We start from the raw sequence: 18,096 nt of genomic DNA on the forward strand, positions 1-18,096 counted from the left end.
TCAACAGTTAAAACACTGATTTCTATCTCTGCGTACCATCTTTTTACACCATAGCAAAAGAATAGAATTGTTTAGCAAAGCAAATCTATAAGCAGGAACCTGAAAGGCTATCAGATTGGAGAAAATGGGGCATAAGACAAGGGAAGAACCATGCTTTAAGTTCTACTTTCAGGAGCAACAGTTTGCCAAATTAAAACTTACATTATATCCTACTTGCAATTAAATTTTGCTTTGTTATGGCAAATAATGTCTGAATACACTTTTTTCTTCTGCATATTTAAGAATACATCAAAAATCATAAGCCAGAAGTTAATCCTTACATTTATTGCCCTTTATAATTTTCTCACTTTCAAATCCTTCCAATATAATTTTAAAGACTGAATTGTATAAAAGCCTAGCATAAAAAAGCTTCCAACTGTATGGAAAGGAATAAAGCAGTGTTGCATTGAATAATTTTTCTAAATTCTGTCTCAGTACCCACTTTTTTCCATATGAATAAATGTCGGATAAGGACAACTTTTGGCAGCAACTAACATTACATCTGAATGGTTAAAAAATATTTAACATTTCAACTAAAATGATTAACAGAAAACACTTTAAAATAGCTCTAATCAAACACTAATTTCTCTCTTTCCTATGGCTACTGTATTTTCCATGGACTGACCTTAGTCATTTGATCTGCGTCTGGTCTGACTGCTGGGGCTACATTTAGGAGTAGCTTTACATGCTCACGCACCTCCTCGGGTATGCTCTGAAGAGTACCGGAGCTTAAACGGCTCAGCTGTGTAAGTAATCCAAGCATATACACCATGAGTTCAGAAAACTATATAACTATTTCCAGTATGCAACAGGCTTATACTTTGTTCTCTTGATGGTTTCTCTATCCATGCTTTTGATATCCCTCCCTTTTCCCCTTTTAGATGATTGCTCATAGCCTTCTCAGTTTCCCAAGAGCCTACCTGTTTTAGGTCCCATCCCTCTTTTTTTCAACTTCCCATTGTAGTTCAGGTTATCAGAGAACACAAACATGATGTTTTTAAACAGGAAAATGTCACGATCTGAAGTGCTGCCTACACACATTAAAACACAGTACATACAACTATGGCAATTGGGCACCCAAAGAAGTTACAAAAGGAAACCTGCATATGAACAGACATTATGTCAGCTGATCCAATTAACTGTGACACTGTCTTTTCTGTTAATATTCACAGTCCACAAAGAATGTGAAATAGTGACAGCTAAGTGGATACCAACTGCCATGTCAAGTGATCAAATCACTCTAAACCCAGCCCTCCTCAGTGGTCCTACATAGGTAATTCACGGCCATGTGTTTCATACTGTTCACCCCAACAGGTAAGCATTATTTCCCAAGACCAGAATTTAACAGGTTTACAGAGAAATCAGGTGAAAAATGCAATTTTTAGATTATAAAGTTGGTACACGTAACCTCTTCTAGACGTAAGTTTTATTTCCCATATTTTGCTATGTTTTTTTTCCTTGTTATAACAACAGGATGCAAGGTAAGATACCATTGTCAGTTTATGTTGGAGCACTGATAGTGTTCTCAATATTTAAACCTATTTTACAATAATAACTTTTCAAATATGAAAATCAACAAATAGTCATAAAACAAACAAATACCTGATCCAGCTGTCTACTAAAGCTTTTATAAATATCTTGCTTGTTGACCTCAAAAATTGGTTTCCCTTTATTGAACACTGCATACATTACAGCTCCCAGAGAATACATATCACTGGCTGTCTCACAGCTCACAGAGAGAATATATTCTGGTGCCAGATACTCAGGATTTGGAAGACATAAGGATGGCAAGTTTGGATCCCATTCCTTACAAGGGAACTTTGGCTACAAGAGAAGTATGAGAAGTGAAACAAAGTACATTTATCAAGGATTTTTAAAGACCATTTTCAGTAAGAAACTCAAGCAGCAAAAAATAATTAGGCCTCTCAAATTCAATTATGAATCAAACAGAAACAGAGTAAAGCAAAACTGTTAAGAATCTCTGTCTGTAGCTTAGAGTGATTAGCTGATGCAGTTATGTCTGGATATTAGAGCTAGGAAGTGTAATGTAAAATCAAAGCACTGCTGGTAATGAGGAAACATGAGCTATGACGGAATTCATTTTAGGAGGTAGCAACCAGGCACTGAGTAGATGCAACACACTAAGTTAGGCAGGTTTGCATATCATCCAACACGAAGGTGAGCAGAAGTGGCACAGGCTCCAGCCTCTGTTTGAAACAGTCACTAGTCTACTGTGACTCCACTGAGCCCACTGAGGCTCTTTTTCTGGGATGATCAAACGCAGCACTTCAGTCCAGACCCGTGCCATTACGTTCTAACTTTCCGCCAACAAAACACAGAGGTGAATATTAAATAAGTGATTCTATACTGGAACGCAAGATCATGAAACTGGTTTTAGATAAAGACCTGAATTTGAAATTGAATGATGATAAAGGTTATTACCTCCTGTTCAGATGGATTTGTTGATTGGATACAAAAATCAAAGCCCATAATTTTCCATGCTCCACTCTTATTCAAAATTATATTTTCAGGAGTAATATTTCCATGGACCATTTTGACACTGCTATGCAAAAATGACAAACCTTCAGAAACCTGTTAATAAAAGATCAATATTTCAGGTTAAATATTTCCCCAAACATCCTATAACACATTTACAAAAATTCTGTTGTCACAGTTAAATTCCTAAGTTAACTAAGAAAATTTTTCATCACTATTTTAGCTTACGCCTCAAAAATTATGCATGATGGAAATTAAACACAGATGGGTCATCAGTAGGTGAGATTACTAATGTCAATTAACTATCACAGCGTAAGTGTGGTGGTGCATTCCTCTCTCCCCTCAGGCCACAATATGATCTCAGAAGAACAAAAGTGCTTTACAAAGTTGACCAACATATTCACCAAACAAAACCTGGGAGCTAATGGTTCTCCACAGAACATAAAGAAAAGATTCACATATGGAAGAGACAGCTGTAGCATAGACATTTACATGGAAAATAAAAATTAATTGAATTTTCTACTTTACATGTCAGAACAAGCAAAAAAAGAGTAGAGCTTCCAGTGCTTATCCTCTCTTACACTTAAGAGTGATCAGGGCACTATGATCTCCCACCTCACAATTATTTGATTTACTATTGGCAGACAAAACTGTGGCGGTTCAAGGACTTTATAAAAAAAAATCATTAATACTAAAAGCAGAATAAAATTATAAAGACAACCTGTACCATACCTGAAGCAAACCATATTTGGTCTCCACATCATAAAGTTTGTATTCTTTAATGTCTGATGGCAAAGGAGAAGGTAGGTTGTCCCAGCTGCCAAGAACATTAGCTAAACTTGCACAGACTGGTTCTGTACAAAATGCCAAGCAATCCCTGTATAGGAAACGCATTAAAAATTTTCTTGTACATAAATGTAATATATCTCTTGACTGCAAATAAAGAACCATACAAACATCATATTATACACTGCCAAAGCACCTGGTGCTACCGAAAGTCATGTTGTATTTCAGGTTTTGAATTCTTATACTACTATACTAAAGAGAAACACATAAATATCTGCAGTTTAAAAAAATACCAGAATGAAGTTATTTTATTCTCTAACATTCACATAAATCACTAATGATTCACACAAAGCTTCATAAAATTTTTTTAAAAAATAATACTTTTCTTGTCCTGATACAGAAAAATTGATCAAATAATTCTTACTACTATTAAAACTTGCAAAATCAGACTTCTACCTATGCCTAAAACTAACGTGTCCCTAACTGAACCAATAGTTAATGTGGTCAGACAAAGATCAGAAACTAAATTAATATAAGGGAGAACCAGAATATTCTTTTACTTTGCCAACTGATAAAGAAGAGCTGCAAACACAAATACACTTGTTATATGAACTGCAGTTTGCATGTTTTACAAATTATTTTACCGATTTTTCTTCTTCATGAAAAACTAATGGTCTTGTTTACGCAGCTTTGTGTCACCTGTGTTTGAAAAGCACAGATGAAGCAAACTTCCACACATAAATTGGACCGGTTGTAACACTGTGCTTCAAAATTTCTAATTTCAAAATTGGTCCTGAAACCAGTATGTCTGTTTCACAAACTTCATGCAACACAGAGTCATTCTTTACATCCAGTTTCTTCATACTGGTCTGCACATCAGTGGAGGCCCTGGACAGCCATTACGACTCACTCCTTAATTGTTTTTTAAGGATTTTTTTGAGAAAGCATTACATGGATGGTAGCACACATACCTGCTTTAAGGGTGATTAATTCACAAGAACACTAAATACTGCATCAGTATGAACACAGAAAACAGAAATCGAGTAACAAAGATACATTTTTGAATATAAAGTTATAGGCAGGTTTGATCATTCCATAAAAACATCAGAAGACACGACTCAGCATGAATCTACCACATATTTTTTAAGTATTTCAATAATTAACAAGTTTGACCTTTGAAGCAAAATAAGGCTGCTGAAACATGCAAACCTCTTACTATTCATCCAGATTTTAGTTTTATCTACTGCCTCTCTAAAGGAAAAACAACAGAAAAGTAAAATACATCGAATGCTAAGTGTCAGCCAATCTGACAGAATTTTTTCTTGCTTGGTTTCCTCCCTACCATTCTGTTAATGATATACCTTTCATGTTTCTATTAATATGACTAGGGCTATAAAATTTGTTTCTGTTATAGTCACAAGGAAAAACCAGAACACAGAATGACAAAGTCCTTTATTTTCAGTCTGACTTCAACTTTACCACAGAGCTTATCCATTTAGTTATGGTTAAGGCACAGATTACAGAAAATACCTAAGGAAAAGTTATTCGGTGGTTTTCATAACATAAACTCTCTGATTAATGCTGTTTTGAGGGAATAAAAAAATGGCTGTTTATTTTTTACTTTAGGAGCTAATTAAAAAAGGGCCCAAACCACACTATTGGAAGGATGTGGTAAGCCTAATTAAAATAGCAGAATATTGCAGAAACTGATGTCTGCCATATGGGGCAGCTGCTTTAACAGCTTCCTGGATAACATCAAAATTAAATTCAGAGTAATAAAATAAAAACACTTTAAAAATAAAAGCAATGGACAAAAATGCATATGCTTTTTACAGCAAAACAATGTAACAAATGCAATGTCTAGTAAATGATCAGGGACAATTCACACTACTATTATTTTTAAAGGCTAGCAATGAATTATGAGTTAACTTTCAATTTGGTTTTTTTATCCTTTTCTTCAGTAACGAGTTAAATATAAATTAATATTGCTTTCCAGCATTGTTAATGGAATTCAAGACCATTTGTAAATAAACATATTGATATTAAATATTTAGTATAAATAAGGAGTTACTCATTATATAAATGCCTATTAAGAGGTATACATCATTATATGCATTATGTACATTTATATTAAAAATAACTATGTTGGATACCAATAACTTGTAGTAGAGACATTCCATTAATAGGGGAAAAACTACCTATACACTAGCATCAGAAAAGTAGGGCCTTTCTTCCCATGTCTACTTCAGCCCTCCAGGTATACCAAGTATCCATCTGCTTCATAAAGGAGGAATAATGGGTGACATGCAAGCAGTTCATTACAACTGTATATTACTTTGGGGAAACACAAAAAAAGAAAAAAGAAAGAAGGGGGAAAAGAAGAGAACAGGTACAGTCTAGCCAGAAGCCCATGACAGATTTCTTCAAGAATAAGCTCTCTGGAAAGACCTGAAATTCTAAAGCAATCTTACAGCAGGCTTGCACAAGGCTACACACACAAATATTCTATGTAAACCTTTCTTTTATTCATCTCCTCCAAAAACTTGTTACATCAGTTTCTGGCACAGCAAGCAACTGTACAGGTTTTGTGCTTCTGGTGTCTCTACCAGCAGCTGAGTGTGCTGAGTATGGAATGGAAAACAGCTGAAGAAATGCATAAGGCATTACTAAAAGCTCATAAACAAGAACTCTGATGTAACCATACTGTTAATTTCACTCAAAAGGCTTAAATGCTTCACAAGAACACCACCAAAGCTTTCTTAAAGGTATGAATCTTAGCCTTTTCTTCTGAAGGTCAAAGTTCAGGGGAAAAGCTGCTGAGTCAACTGGAAAACTGTGACAATTTTAGGAAGAAGCCTCAAGTATGCTCTGGGATTCACTTGCATACACTGTAACTTGAGATGACCCTAGGCCATTTAGCATGTAATAGTTTATTTACTGTTGTAGAGTTCTGAGAGCTGTCTTCAACTACCTAATTAACCTTCCTTAGGCCTTTGTAAGGGACATACTGAATCATAGGCACAATGACAACTTTGAACCCCTGTTAATGTGAAATTTGTTTAGTACTGGAGGAAAGATAGATATGAATATGTAAGTGCAATTTAATCCAAGAAATCTGTCTCAAAGCAGGCACTGCAAAGATGAAGAAGCATTCCCACAGTATTCTCGGCTCCTAGAAGCCGTCTGGTAAAATTCAAGGTAACACAGAAATGAATATATATATATGTATATATATATAATGAGTCCTTATCAGGCTACCATTTAGGATCACAAAATTGCTGGGGTTAGAACGCACATCTGGAAATCATCTAGTCCAACCCCCTTCCTATTTTGGGAAAAAAAAAACCAAAAAAAACCCTGAAACTTTCATGATCATCTTCGGTAGTATCAGGATCCGCTTCCTATTTTAACATGAAACCTTGATTTTCTTTGCTAGATTGTAGTGTGCTGTTATCACTATGGCTGAACAATAAATCTGTAAGACTAACCAGTTACTGTGCCTAGTGACTGACCTTTCATAAATCAAATAAGCACTGGAAGAACATGCTGAATTTCGTCTCCCTTGACTGGCATTTGAGGACCTTTCCAACACGTATGTAGCTACAACACATAGAATTCACCAAAAATCCCTTCTCTCACATGTACTAAATACATCTTACACATGGAACAAAATGTAAGGACAACTTTTTGAAAGAAAACAATTTTTGAGAGTTCTATAAAAGCAAAATTAATTAAACTACCAAGTTTTCATGCTGTAAGGGTCATGTGTAGCCTTACAGCTGCAACTGGACTAAGATCAAGCAATAGATTACTTATTAGCTTCATACCAGAACTGCATTCTATGGCAAAGAGGGGGGTAAATATGAGAGTGGGGTGAATACCACTGTCATATGAATAAATACAGTAAACTTGACTCTCATCAGATGTATGTGTTGAATGTTCCAGATAGTTTACATCCAATACCTAAACAATGATTAAAAATAACTGTTCTCTACTTCACTACAGCTTACCTGGATTCTTCTAATGGATGTTGAACAGTAAGTAGTCGAGGATGTCGAAGCCTAGTTAGCTGTTGAACACCTCGTTTTAAAGAATCAATAATCTGATCTTTTTCAAATTTTTGGTACTTGTCTATCAGCTTCTTATCAAAGACAAAAACAGCTACTTCCTGCAAATAAGCAACAGAATTCACTCAGTATATAATACAGCCAAAACCAAGCCTATACACAATTACATACAAACGTGTGTTTTTGAATCAACAGTACAATCCCACTAATACAATAACCAAATAAAGAAACTTGTTCTTCTTACTTAGTCCCAGTTATGGGAGAGTTTACTGTACATAAACTCTGAAATACATGTTTAAGAGTTAAGGTACTAATGCTCCTTTATTGTGTAAACAGTAATGTGTAAACTGTAACACCTATCTACACAGTGACAAAGCAGCAGATCCACAGTCAGAAACCAGCTTGATTTTAAGTAGATGAAAGCACTTATATCAATTATGAATAGTCAAAATATTCTAAGTATATTTGCGGTCATTGAGCATTATATATATCAGGTGGAGCTTTATTAAACCAGGTTCTGTCTCAGTGTTCTGCTCCAAACCAGTACAATGTGACAAAATAGTCACTGTAATCTATTAATCTGATCAGACCATTCATATGATAAAATGCTAAGAATTTTGTAATGCTTCAAGATGTGTAAAAAAAAGTCACAAAAATGTTAAAAACAGAGAAAGTCTCTCCAACGTCTGCAACTGGACCAGGAGAAAATTAAGAAATTTATATGAAACTTTGAAATTACAGAGGTCGATGTAAAATAAAAATTAGATTACATCACCATCTGGGAAGTCATTAATGTGAAATCTATCAACTGACGAAAAAAGTAATTAAAAACTTTATAATGAAACAGACTTTTATATACTGCTACAACAGCATTATGAATAATAATAAAGGTTAGAAAGCAGTAGAAAATAACATGAAAACACAGTTTTCAGTCCCAAGAGGAAACGTATGCTCTTTTACTGCACGTTATAAACATTACTCTAATTAAAATCTCACAGGAACAGCTATATTATTAATTAAGAAAACCCCTACAAGCTTCTAGAAATAGGCTATCCAAACAGCCCAATACACAAAAAATTGTTCTTTAGCTACTTTCATTAAGCTGTTAGCAGGTGAATATTTATAACTAACTCAACTAAGTACATTTCTCCAGCTTCTATCCATACTGGCTCCCTGCTCCAGCTCTTAAGTGTGATGGATCAAACATTAGCACAAGGCAGAGAAGAGTAACAGGGGATGGAAGACATAACACTGAGCAGTACCTGACCAATAACAAAATTTCAACCTAAGACAGCATTTCTGAAAAAACTTCTGTTTGATGACAAGCGAAGAGAACTAGAAAGTGAATATCAGCTATGGCTTGAATGTTTTATGATGGCTCGAAGTTAGTTCTATTGGTGCTTGCTGCAATCCTGCATGCTTTGTTTAAACTCATTCCCTGCAACTGGCAGAAGAAAACACAATTTGCGCTCCAGATCCTTAACCAGTTGACTCAAGGCCATTAGGTGCCTCTTGACTCTCTGTAGCCTTGTTGTTGGGACTTTGTCGATACCCACCTGGAAAAACCAGTAATGGGTAATAACCACTGGGCTGCACCAGACTGGGAAGCTTCTTCATGACGTTCCTGACTCAGACCCCCGGGAGCCAACACACCTCCCTACAGATTGGGTCTAGTCAGCATACTGGGCCCTCCATTCCTCTCAAAAGGGAGACACCAATGACTACTAAACTTCTTGTCTTCTTAACGGAGGAGGTTGTGATGTGGGAGGCTGCCCTGCCCTAGGCAACTCCTCCATCCTGGAAGAACCTTCATCCACGTTCTCATTTCCCTGCTCCTCAGATTTCAGGGCCTCACACCTACTGTCCAAGGGAAGGTGAGGTAGGTCAGGAGAGAATTCGCCTGCCACGCCGAGCAGAAACCCATTTCCACTCCCCTCCATCTCTAAGGTCCTCCCCTTCTGCCTGGTGGTGAGACAGCAGGGCATCCACTGCTTCTTGTGATGTGGAGGAGGGGTCCACTTATCTGCGGTACGGCAGGGTGTGCCTCCACAAGTCAATCTTTCTCAGAGTCCCTAATACTTGCGCCTTCCTACTCTGTCTCAGCCCCACCACTAGGCTGAGCAGATAGTGGATTTGAGGGCACCTCACACAGCTGTTCTCTTGGCTGCCCTCCCAGAGCAGCTCAAGTTTTCTTGCTTTTCTTCTTCCTATTTTCTGCCCCCAGCCTGCCAGGGATAGGGAAGTGAGTGAAGAGCTGTGTGGGTGCTGGCCAGGGTCAGCCTGCCACATCCTCCCAGACTATTTGCAATCCTGAAATTTTTATGAAACATGCACCAGTTTGAAACACATGTTGATAGTTTAAAATATGTGTCCTTATTTACCCACGTAGACATCTTATAAACTAAAGAGAATGCAAAAATCCTGCTTCTATCTTAACCAATGCAACTCCTAAAAAAAGAGAAGGTTGAAAGCGGGAAAAAGAAAGAGAAATAATTTTTTTCCAACAGGAAAAAAGCAACCAGAGAACCACAGCATATCACATTTTCTTTCCTGACCCTAAGAGGAAGGCAAGCATTCAAAAACACACTGGGTTTGTGTGTCAATAAAGACGCAAACCAAACTAGAAATTATTTCTAAAGTAAACACTCTAAAAGCTGTGGATATGCAATGATAATGGAACAACAGTACGTCTTCCTATTCACCTCACTGGATACCGAGAAACTATGTTAACAAAACCTGTAAAACATTCAAGCACTATAGTGGTGAATACTATACAAACTCAAATCCTAACATTTTAAATAGGGTGAAGAAATAATGACAGAGATTAAGCATGGAAAAAAGAAGAAAAAAATCCAAACTCCACGAAAAAATTAATAAATACAGTTCACCATCTATCCTGTCAACTGAATTGATATAGCACTCTCACGGAAAAAATCTTAAATGTGATCATGTTAAAAACTAAATCGTGAACATAAAATCAAAGGAAATTTAAAGGTAGCAGTCAAAATGCTTGATTTTAGAAACTGTTTGTTTTCCCTTTCTTTTTTGTCCTCTATTTTACCCATAGGCACTCATGCAGATTTCACATGAAAAATCAAATGTAACCCAATATGCAAACACATATTTTATCACAGCCTCCCACTGAAATAAGCAAAATAGTCACTGAACTAAAATACTGGAAAGCACTCCAATATTACTCTGGTCTTTTGCCAGAAAAAGATTTTTCTCTCCCTTTTGGGGGTTTTATTTTTTATAAGCTTGCCAGTGTTTTTTCATAACCTTACTTCCCCATGAGCTTCTCTCAGTCATAAGGTATACAATACAACTATTATTTCCGTTTCAAAAATTTATCAGCCTTCAAAGTTTTAATAACAGGAAGATTTAAGTTGAAAGTTGCGTATACGCACAGCCAAAACAACAGAAAGTTGACTTACCTATCTACCATTTAGTACTATCACAAGAGAAGTTAAACACAAGTACAGTAGTTTTGAAGCACAAACCATTACCTTCTGAATTCTGCTAGCTTTACAAGTGAGCCGGCAAGTACTTTGTGACCTTCTCCTATCTATTTATGATTGCACTTTCTAAGCAGAGGGACAAGTGCCATATTATGCCAGAAAAAGTGTAAGTGCATGAAGTCCAAGTTAGTAAATCCAAGATGAGCAGAAATACATACTGTAAAATTATACACTGATCAATAACCAGAGTGACTCATAAAGGTTTCAAACAAACAGCAGCAAATCAGCTATGAAATAACACCAGATAAACATATGTACACAAGTAAGTAACTTCCTCACGTTCTTTGAGGCTGTTACTCAGTCACCTACAAAGTAAGCAAGAAAAGGCAAGGTACATTAAAAAATAATAAAAAATAAACATTCAGAAATCCCGGAAGAACAGCAAGGCAGGAACCAGGCAGAATTTGGAAAAGAAGTATAAAATCATAGATATCTACTGTCACCAGAGATGGAATATTTGTAACTGCCCACTGACTTAAAATAGGAACAAAAATAATCCTGAAAACAAAGATTTCTGATGGGATCTACTGCTGTAATGTTAAAACCTCCAAATTTAGCTATTTTATCTGGCTACAATGACTTACTGGTAAAGTGTTGTGGTAAAGTGACAACAACAGGGGTAATTAAGCCCTTACAACCTGTTTGTCTGATTATAATACACACTGCAAAAAAAGCTTGTAGCTTCAAGCTAGATATACATACTTGTAATACAGCAAATATGTGCAACACTGCACAAAAGTGACTGCTACCACCTGGAAAATGACAGCCAGCCCAAAGAACATTCAGAAGGTACATGGGAAAGAAATAAAAAAACCATGTTAAAGAACAGATATATTGCACAACACAGCACAAACCATATTGCTGCACAGTTTTGTTTTGCAATGGCAAAGTGAATGTTGACATGATGTTACCTAACTGGTAATATTAATAATGAATGGTAACTGCATGTCAGAACACCAGCCATCTAAAATTCCATGCAGTACAACTGCTGCGGTATTTTTAATTACTAATAATGACACAACTGCACAGATGTTAGTTAGGGTTTACAGAGATATTGCAGGACCACATGGAGCACCTGAACTAGACCTCTGTAATTGGTCAGAACATCCATTCAAGGCTTGAAAAACGTGATCAACAGGAACCTAGTTACATATACTCTGTCAACAAGTGAAAGAAACTTGTTAAAGGTCTCCAGACTTTAAAGATATACCTGCTACAGGTCAAATGCTTACTGGGCACATAGACTGCATAAAGCCTATCAAAATTACCATACTTTCAATGCTTTCAATTACTTCTTTGTATAGCTGAGTAAGACCAAAAAAAAAGCCCTAACCAACTGGTATATTGAGTAAATTCGGTAAATAAAAGATGCACAGAGCTCTGCAACAGCTAAAAAGATGCCTGAAAACATGGCAAAAGTACTCGATTAAACATTATTCAGACTCTGTCCTACAGAATCAGATCACACATTCTTTCCAGATTATTTGTTCTGTGTATTATATTTCTTATCTATTTGCTACTGCTTATTTGCCTATCATCTAAAAGATTGTATAAACGTTTTCCAAAGTTATTCCTTTATGTCCATTTCTTTTTGGTACTTGTGCAGCAAGTTGATGCATTGTCTAAGTGACTTCATGTCACTTCAGAATTAAGTTTAACTAAAGAGCATAGTTTATTAACACTTCTATTTACAATTTGAAAATTGTATTTCCTCCCCAAATTTGAAAAAAGACTTTTCACATTTCTCCAGTGTAACAAAATAATTTTCTATAATAACAATTCTTAAACTCTGTTTTTGGCAAACCTTCTTCCAAAGTCACAGTCCCATGTTCATTTTTACATGGGACTTCAAGTGAGTCAAAAGTTTGTATATTAGCGCTCTAAATCCTAATACTTTAGGGAAACTAAAGGGGAATACTGATCTGAAAGCAGCACAGGGAAAGCATAACTAACTTCCTTCACAACCTCCTCCTCTATCCCATGCCTTCCTGTTACAGTATCCCATGACTTAACATTTCTAACCACTCAATTTCTGTATGGTAGCTGAGCAAAAAACTACAGTGTCTTCTGCTGGCAACAAATGATGACACACTTCGTGATCATTTTAGACCGTAAAAGCAAAAGAATTGTTACCAATAAAAAGCTGCAAGGTGCAAAAAACTGAGAAACCAACCCATGTTAAAGCAAACTTCTTCCTTCTTGTCAGATCACTTTTAACTCAGATGAATCCTTGATCTTGGTTCCGAATTGTATGATATGAATGCAGAACCACTTCTTTCTCCAACAGTGAAGGCTTAAAGCAAGTATCACTTATATAGCAGAGAATAATGTACTTAAATAGAGCTGAGTTCTTTGTGTCATTTCACTACCTTTAACATTAGTCCAGTTGGATTTTAACTGCCACTTACCAACTGCTACCTATCAGTCTGTCATCTACTGTTTATAAACTTAAGTCTTTACTTGATAACTCACCTGCTTTGTTGATTTTTTAGTTCCATTAAATATCTTCCAAGCAAGACCATTACCTCCACTGGCAATATGTCGCCCTACATCGAATTCCCTGGTAACAGGATTTCCCATGACCGCACTGGTGACATCAGCTGTCACCTTTGTGACAGTGCTCTTCAGCTTATTCAGCATGGACTCCATGGTTTCAACTGTGCACCAATGTCGTATCCTACAAAGACAAGAAAAGAAACTTTTCACAGTCCTCTCAATTTCTGTTAATGAAAGGTACAAGTTGAAAACTGTAACTTCTAAACAAGGATCCAACTGGATACAGGAGCAACCCCCATAAAGAATACTGAAATGTAACTACCAGGGCTTTGCAGTTATACATATTCACACTGCATACACGTATCTGTGGGTGTATGCCTATGGGATTGTACGTCATTGCTTCTACTCCTCTTCAGGAACTTCTGAATCCCTTGATTGTTCTTCATTGGATATAACAAAGCAATTAATGACTGAGAAATTCAATCATTTCTTGAAAACAGTAATCTAATAATGCAGAGGATTTATACACTGCCTCCCCGACAGGAAAGGTTCACACCTTGTGTATGAGTATCCATCAAAAAGAGAAACAAATCTGAGGAAAAACACTCCTTTAATTCCAGTGCTCACAGAACTAAAGTTTTCTGAAGTGAAGGATGGCTTAAGATCCCAGGCCAGCAAAATAATGGATGTGTATTATACAAACAGCAAGTAAAAAACAAACATGTTCTTTCCTACACATTGCTTTTCAAAAGACAAGCTCAAAATGCAGTATTTTGCCCATCAGATTGCTGACATTACCATTTGTATGATCCAACTATTAATGAAGCTAAGTCTTAACTGCAGGGGAAGGAAACAAGAAGCCATCCTTTTATCCTTTACTGAAATTGTACAAGGAAGTTTTTTTCATATCACCTTTCAAATTTAAGAGCTAAAAGACTGTGGCAGCTTCCAATTTACTTCATCTTCCCCTGTAGTGTGTACTTCCAGTTTTCTATATTTTCATAATAAATCTGACTTGTCTGTTCTGCCAGATACAAGTTCTGAAGCCTGAATCCCATTTATACAATTGTTTCTCTGATAATGTATATACAAGAAAGAATGAAGGCAGCAAACAAAAAGCAAAAAAAGAGATAGAAATTCATCTTCCTTATCTGTGTGAGCAAAGACAAAGAGGGAATGCAAGAAGAAATTATATCCAGGACTCAGTATTATGCAGTATATTCAAAAGCAACATTTAAAGAGATTTCTTCAGTCTCTCAAGTAAGATGTAAAGACACCTGTATACTTCAGTCAAACTTAACCAAAATCAACCACACTGACGTTACCTGGACATGCACTCCTTCTCTCCCTGGTACTACAGATTTGTTTCCACTACAAATCAGGACAAATAGTCTGACTAGGTTTCAATTGCAAAGATAGACCTGTTTTACAAAAGAGGTAATAAACATACTAAACAGAACTTCTTTTAAAGTTCCCTGTGTCATAGAACAATTCACTCCAGTGCAGCTGTGCATAACAGTATTAGCCAAGCCCTAAGCAAACCTTAGCACAGTGCTGCATGTGGAACAGCTATGCTGCTCTATCTTGACTATTGGTGCAGTTATATTCCACCTTCAGTATTCTTCCCTAGGGAAATGCAGGAACACACAAACGCTATGGCGCCATAGATATTTCTCCAATTTCCATGTCAGCTGAACTGACACAACTTCATGCTACTAAATGATGAACCCCACCAGGAATTTTAAGAAAATATATTTTAAAAAAGACAGGAATCCAGCTGCACAGGTCTCAATCTCGCAAATACTCAAACTTAAATCAGATATAGTAGTTATGACTTCAACAGAGTGACTCAAGAGCAGAATCAGACTTACTACAAGCATGTTAAGGGTGGAGTTTGTCTTAATTATGGGGACTGTGAGTTTTAGATATGACAATCTTAAGATTACAAGACATTCTTAAGAATAACTACATACTTATTTGGTATCTAGTTAGTGTTTTGTTGAGAACATACCTTGAAATAAATTGTGGAAACACAGAATTCCTTTATTAAGTTATTTTATTTAAGTGTGGGACATTTTATTATTACAAGAAATTAATTTTACTTTATGATTCGTGATATTGAAAAACACATGCAAGTCCTAACTGTGCAGCCCTAGACAAAACTGCTATGAGGACACTGGCTAATACCCCCTGTAGAAAGGAACTTTTCGTTAACCTAATAGGTACAAACAAGGATCATGGCTTATCCAAAAAAGAAGCTATAGGCATTTCCAGCTCTCAAAGATTTTATTCAGCAGCTATTCTATGGGCAAACTCTATATGCTAAAAGACTATAAAATCAATCCTAATGAGTTTAAGATAATCCCAAACCTAATTTATGTGAGTTCAGATCTTGTGCTTTTTCCACTGATTTGTTCGCTCCCAGCCATCAAATCTTCTCCAGTACCAATGCAGCATCATCCTATGTTAGGACTCTCAAAACTAATAAAACACTTTGCAAAATTAACTGCAGAAATTTTACAAAGAAAATGCATGTGCATGCATGTTCAAATTCCTTTGTGTAAGTCTAAAAGGAAGCTTCTTTACACAGATGGTGGCAAAATGGTGTAGTATTCATTAAATCAGAAGTGCCCGCTGCTGTGGGTAACAGACTAACTGCAGTGAGTAGCCTGGAAAAGCCACTAGGTGAGAATGTCAACAGCATTTCAGTATCTGAAGTGTTAGAATTTAAAATTCAAGCCTGGTAGACCCTGTCCAGCCTGTTCTTCTCCAGCTTGACAGTAGACAAAACTATTGTTTAGTTTAGCTTCTTAACAAGGAGTACCAAGAAACTTATTTCTCAATAAGCAGATGGGGTTTAAAGTTTACATCCATCTAAAAGTAAATTTGTAGAAATCTTCTTATCAACATTTGACTGTAAGTTAAAATAGTGTATTTTGCTTTATAAAAACAATTGCTATCACCTACTTCAATAAAAACTGTATGCATGTCAACAGGAACAACGTACCTAGAAAATCCATGCCCCACCACAAATACCTATTTTGGGTAGTATCTATAATACCACAAATCACAACAAGGTTACCATATCTGAAATATGCAAGTCTAGTTCTCAAATGCAGGAAAACTCATTTATTCAGTTAAGACTGGTCTAATATTTCTGAAAAAATTAATAACCAAGTGGCAATAAAGTCAGTCATCCAGAATGAAATTGCATTTCAAGTTAAAAGGTAATAAATGAGACAAGTGCAAAATCTAAAAAGTAACAGTGTTTGGACAAGCAACACAGGACATACAATAAATGTTTAAGAACTCTGATTTCTTCCTGTTTGAATTTTATATTAATGCTACTGATACCAAGTCCACAAAACCTGGAACTAATCCTAAAAAATTCTGAATGTTCAATATGTTCTTTTTATGAATGCCCCTCACGATCAGTAATGGTTTTTATGCTGATGTACATCAGCAACAATAGGGCAGCATGATGAGAACCATCACTTAGCAAGATAGTAAGCAACAAGAAATGAGGTAAAACATTCAAAATGTTTAACTACAGGTTGTTGAAATCCGAAACAAAGGCTGTCCACCATTTTTCAATTCTCACTCATATAAAGAAAACTGCTTAATGTAAACCCATCAATTTATCCTCAAACTAATTCATAGCTTCATCTGACGTATGGCTATGGGTGCACACCGTACAGCAGTACAACATACACTACCACTATTCTGAATTATAACAAGCCGGGATTCCTCTTTGGGAACCAAGACAGCAGGCTGGCGCACAGCTACTTCATGCCACCCAACCGCATCCTATCCATCTGCCCCAAGCCAGGATCAATTCACAGAAGAAGTAAGTGCTGGAACAACTGAGTCACAGCAAACAAAAGGACAAAACCCCAGCATTTTTCAGGCACAACCAGTCTTTTGCATTTGTTACAAAAAAAACCCGAGAGGGTCAAATGCAATGAAGCACTGTGCCAGGTGTAGCTGCTCTCGCTACACATCACCTTCTTCACTTTCATGCACCATTTCGGTACTGAGCTTCAGCTGAATCCCTACCAAAACCTCAGGGAACGAGATCCATGAACAGGATTCTGTCTGTCGCGCGGTGATAGGTGAAATCCAGCCCGCGCGCTGCACAAACGCCGGGTCAGCCTCCTGCGGGCCAGCCCTCCCGGACAAAGTATTGACTGTTATTTACAGCGAGAGCGGACTCGCACTGCGCCGCAGGGCCGGTGCCTGCGCTCCCTGCTGCGCGGGGGCACCCGGGAGCAGCGCGCCGGGGGGCGGGCGGCGGCCGCGGCCACAGGCGGCAGGTGACCCGATCCGCCGGCTCGGGCAGCTCAGCGGTCCCCGCCCGACCCTGCCCGCGCGGCGATCGAGCCTCCGGGGCGGTCCGTCCCCTCCAGCCCTGGGTGCCGAGCACCCAGGACCCGAGACCGCCGCCCCGGCGGAGCCGGCCGGCCCTGCCCGCCCCGCGCAGCGCCACCAGGCCACGGGCAGCCGCTCCCGCCCCGGGCCGCGGCCTCTCACCTGAGCCCGCGGGAAGCTGCCGGCGCAGCGCCCGGCTGCCCGTCGCCCTGTGGGCCCGGCGGGCCGCCTGTCACGCCGACTTCCTCTCTCGCTCCGGCCCCGTCCTGCCGCGGCTACTCCATAGCGACGGCGGCAGCCTCGGCGGCGGGGCGGGGGCGGCCCGA

At 37.8% G+C, this 18,096-nt stretch overlaps 1 protein-coding gene across 3 annotated transcripts in view; it reads right to left on the reverse strand.

Annotated features, from left to right (window-relative positions):
- SCYL2 (SCY1 like pseudokinase 2) overlaps positions 1–18,078 on the reverse strand; it is a 37,053-nt gene extending 18,975 nt beyond the window's left edge. For 2 of the 3 annotated variants that reach the window (XM_032107765.1, XM_032107766.1), the window contains exons 1-7: positions 17,933–18,077; positions 13,379–13,583; positions 7,332–7,489; positions 3,268–3,412; positions 2,482–2,631; positions 1,642–1,863; positions 665–781 (exon numbers count right to left, since the gene is read on the reverse strand). In XM_032107765.1, the coding sequence (XP_031963656.1) occupies positions 665–781; positions 1,642–1,863; positions 2,482–2,631; positions 3,268–3,412; positions 7,332–7,489; positions 13,379–13,555 (969 nt within the window). In that variant the 5' untranslated portion in view covers positions 13,556–13,583; positions 17,933–18,077. Of the gene's footprint in view, positions 1–664; positions 782–1,641; positions 1,864–2,481; positions 2,632–3,267; positions 3,413–7,331; positions 7,490–13,378; positions 13,584–17,932 lie in introns of all 3 variants that reach the window. The other variant, XM_032107767.1, reaches the window with a different exon arrangement.
- Between the last annotated feature and the right edge of the window lie 18 nt (positions 18,079–18,096).

The sequence above is a fragment of the Corvus moneduloides genome, chromosome 4 (assembly GCF_009650955.1).
Source record: "Corvus moneduloides isolate bCorMon1 chromosome 4, bCorMon1.pri, whole genome shotgun sequence".
NCBI lineage: Eukaryota > Metazoa > Chordata > Aves > Passeriformes > Corvidae > Corvus > Corvus moneduloides.